Source organism: Myzus persicae, unplaced genomic scaffold (genome assembly GCF_001856785.1).
Source record: "Myzus persicae strain clone G006 unplaced genomic scaffold, MPER_G0061.0, whole genome shotgun sequence".
Lineage (NCBI taxonomy): Eukaryota > Metazoa > Arthropoda > Insecta > Hemiptera > Aphididae > Myzus > Myzus persicae.
The window spans coordinates 4168-8408 of record NW_019101127.1 but is presented as its reverse complement, the minus strand read 5'-3'; the positions used below and the strand labels follow the sequence as shown (position 1 = coordinate 8408).

At 31.4% G+C, this 4241-nt stretch overlaps 1 protein-coding gene across 1 annotated transcript; it reads right to left on the bottom strand.

The window, feature by feature from the left end:
* Positions 1-1353: 1353 nt before the first annotated feature.
* On the bottom strand, positions 1354-2592 carry LOC111027808 (putative nuclease HARBI1). The gene is made up of 2 exons (XM_022306257.1): positions 2501-2592; positions 1354-2275 (listed from the first exon to the last, which is right to left on the bottom strand). The coding sequence occupies exons 1-2, from the start codon at positions 2590-2592 to the stop codon at positions 1354-1356; spliced, it is 1014 nt and encodes a 337-aa protein (XP_022161949.1).
* Positions 2593-4241: the final 1649 nt, after the last annotated feature.

Below are 4241 nucleotides of genomic sequence, written 5' to 3'. Positions count from 1 at the left end.
ATACTGTGTACTTTGCTCCTGGACGTGCTGAAGAACGGTTACACAACGCTAACCAGCGCCGTACAAAACTAACGGAGTTCTTTGCGCTCAACACAAACGACGTGGGAGCAAGACAGTACCTGTACCACGAGATACCGGTACATTATACTTGGAACCAAGCAAACAGGACATGGTCGCGGCGGCAAAGACGCACGGCCAACGAAACGTTAGCTCGGATGTACGCCGTTAGCCCGATGGATCAGCACCGATTCCACCTGCGACTGTTAGACTGTTTGAGCTTAAAGCTAGAGACACACTATTCACACGCCACGTCTTAACATGTCTTTACACGCCACGCGTCAACACGCCGATAATTTTAAATCGTGTGTTATTTATTTTTAAATATTATTCGATTCTAAGATCGTATTTATAACACGCAACGCATTCCTACTCCATTCCACGCCATTCCACGCCATACGTTTCAAACAATTTTGAAATACGTGTAACGTGTGTTGAGAAATATCGTCATTTTACTACGAGCTTTCGACATTGTCCTATCCTGACGATGTCCGCTACATATAGCGAAGAAAATTTAATAGAAAATGTACGTGCTCATACATCATTGTACGACATATTTTCGGAGGACTACAAGGACCAGAATGTACGCAAAGAAGCATGGGAAGAGATTGGTGATGCGTTAAAAATCCCAGGTAAATACTATATTATTATATTACTTTATAACTTTATAATAAATCTATATACTTAATAGTCCCAAAAATATGCCAATTATTATGCAATCAAAATTATAAAAATATGCAATAAAATTTCAATTATTTATTTCACACATTTTTACAATATTAATATTGGTAAGTACTAATATTTAAATATTTTAAAAAAGGTATTATAAAGTAATATATTTTTGTGAAGTGGTTGGGTGATATTTGATCAAGTAACTAAGTATTGTTGGGTTTGTAAATAGGTATAATCAAGCTAAACGTTGATTATAGATTTACAATTTTAGGTCCTAATCGATTAGTTACCTATCTTATCTTTATTTAAATTACTATTTAGTGCCTATGCAATTTATTTTTGATTTTTCTACTCGACAAAATATTATTTTATACACATTTTTAGAATGTTAACTTCAATATGCAAAAATACACAATGTACATTTTGTATTTCGTAAAGATAACAACAATATATAATAAATGAAAAAAAAAAATTTAATTATCTTATATTCAATCAATTAACAATACAAATTTTTCCTAAACGAATGATATACAAATAAAAATGTCATCAAAGTTTTAATATTAACCATTAAAAAACGAGAAAATTAGGGAATTTCATTAAAAAATTATAAAATTATTATGATCATTAATTGATTCTTCCTCTTCGAACCATTTCATACTGCCACGGTACCGAACCATTGGATGACAAAAAATAATCTCTATATTTATCACGTACTTCAAATGATCGTTGTGTACTATTTCCTCTTAATGGCTCTAAATTGTCAAGACCTTCTCCGATTTCACTTTCCTCGTTTATATCATCTAAATAATAATCATAATCATGACTACGACAAAGCATGTTATGAAGACAGAATGCAGCAAGTACTATTTTGTCCACTGAGTTAGGCTGTACTTGTATGACTGTTCTAAATACTCTCCAACGAGCAGACAGTATTCCAAATGCGTTCTCCACAACACGACGTAAACGTGAAAGTCTATAATTAAAAATTTTATTCCTCTCATTTCCAGTAACAGATACTCTATTGTACGGTTTCATGAGATATGGTTTTAGGGCAAATGCTTCATCTGCAACAATCACGTATGGCATAGGTTCTCCATTGCCTTCCAGTGGTGTATCTTCGGGTACATACAACTTTTTGTTTTCAAAAGCATTTCCTAATATAGATTTGGCGAATACATTTCCATCTGAGTTACGACCATAAGATCCCACATCAATAGTTATAAATCTATAATGAGCATCCACTAGAGCAAGTAGAACTATTGAATTTGATCCTTTATAATTATAGTATGCTGATCCTCCTTTTATCGGACACCTAATGTTGATGTGCTTACCATCGAGAGATCCAAGACAATTGGGGAAATTCCACAATTCTTTGTACTCCTTGCTAATTTTTTTCCAGTCATCTTTTGTAGGCTTTGGCATATAAATAGGACTTAATACTTTCCAAATAATATGGCAAACTTCCTCAACAATTTCTCTGATGGTACTAAATCCCATACGAAAACTAAAGCCTAATGATCTATACGATTCTCCTGTAGCTAAAAACCTGTAAACATTTAAACATAATTAATATTAACTATGATGATGATAATTGCTGACAAAATAATTCTGAGGCTAGCTTGGTGTATAAAATATTTTATTTTGAATTCTTATAATCAATTTTAGCATACTAGTTAAACTTATTGTGCATTATAGCTGATAAGTGTAAGTCAGAATGGACGAAATTAAGAAATTGTTTCCTAAATTCGATTCGTAGACGCCGTCAAAAAACAAGTGGCCAGTCTGCCAAACATATTCCTGCATGGAAATTTTCGAAACAAATGGAATTTCTTCTACCTTTTTTAGAGAACCGAGAGTAAGCATCCTTATAATTATTTAATTTAATTTAATATAATATTGGTTTGAATTGAATTTAGAACACACAGTAACATAGAAGTTCATAACCAAGATGCAAGGCTGAATGATATGCCAGAATTACCCGAATCACAGAGAGACCAGCTGCTTAGCCCAGAATTACACGAATCACAGAGGGACCCACTGGTTAGCCTAGAATTACCCGAATCGCAGAAAGACCAGATGTCTAGCATTGAACTAGATCACAGTTTATTAACTGCACAAAAAGCCCCAACGAAAAGAAAAAAATCCAACTATAACGAGGAAATGGTTGAAATAATGAGAGCAAACTCAAACTTCAGAAGGGAAAAGTATGAAAAAAAGGCATATATGAATCATGATGAAGTTGAAATGTTTTATTTGAGTATGGCTAAAATCGCAAAGCGCCTCCCAAAAGCCAAAGAGGCAAAACTTCGTATGGAAATTTGTAACAAAGTATCTGAAGCAGAGTTGGCTCATTTATTGGAAGTCGAAACCATACAACAACCGCAAGTATCAAATCAAAATCAAGTTTTAAGCTATCAAAATATAATGCATTACCAAAATCTCCCATCAGTTCTTCAACCGCCAATTTCAACATTACATGTGGTAGAAAGCAACAGCAGGTCCTCTACATCCACTTACTCAGATTACTCAAATCAGTCAATAGGTACAACTTATAGTAACGAAGAACAAAACTACAGTCGTTCACCACTGAACAACTTCATGCAGCCGAACTTCGATCATTCCAACAAGAACATTGAAGAAAATTCCTCAAATAAATATAAAGCATTATGAATGGCCAAATATTTTACATTTATGTTTTTTTCCAAGTTATATATTTTAGCATTCAATTAATTTTAAACTAAATGGATTTTTATTTTATTTTATTTTATGTTCAGATAAAAACGCATTAAGTTAATTATTTTAATCAATATTTTTGTCTAAGAAGTAAAGACATTTTTCGAATTAATTATTTTGTTTTAATTGATTTTTTTACATTGTTTTCATCATACAAAATTAATAAAAATTAGTAATTAGTAGAGGTCGGATTTATATTCTTTTAAAATCCTTAAAATATGATGTTTGTATGTCACATAAAATAAGCAATATATTCTCTTAATATTCCTTTAAAATACCGGATATATGATGTTTTATGTCCTTAAATATGCAAAATATTCTTTTGATATAAAAAAAAAAAAACAGTTTAAATTAATTTTTTATTAATTTGGTTTTAAAAATATTTAATTAAATTAATTTTACAATAACAATTAATTACTATATATTGTTCGATGTATAGTCGTGACAGCTAACGAAATAACCGTTGTGCTTTCGCAATCGATAAGGAATACCTGGAGATTAATTTTTATTAAAATCCGGAAATAAATCATTTAGTGAACATTGTATTTATCAAATGCTGATATGCGTGAAATATGTTCATTATATGCCGGGTATCACAAAAATATTCCCAAATATTCTCTAACGTGTTAAATATTCTCTAACCTCTAAAATATGCTTTTTTATGCAAAATAAATTTTTTCCTGTGAATTCTGTGTTTCATGATTCGTAAAGATTTCTCACTCCCATTTAACTGCATAAACTAGAAACAAATATGTAAAATCATAAAAATCCGACCTCTA

Coding starts and splice junctions, on each gene's coding strand:
- LOC111027808 (XM_022306257.1), bottom strand. CDS start 2,592: ATGCTTACTCTCGGTTCTCTAAAAAAGGTAGAAGAAATTCCATTTGTT. Junction 2,276..2,500: donor GTTTGGCAGACTGGCCACTT/GTTTTTTGACGG, acceptor AAATGTTTACAG/GTTTTTAGCTACAGGAGAAT.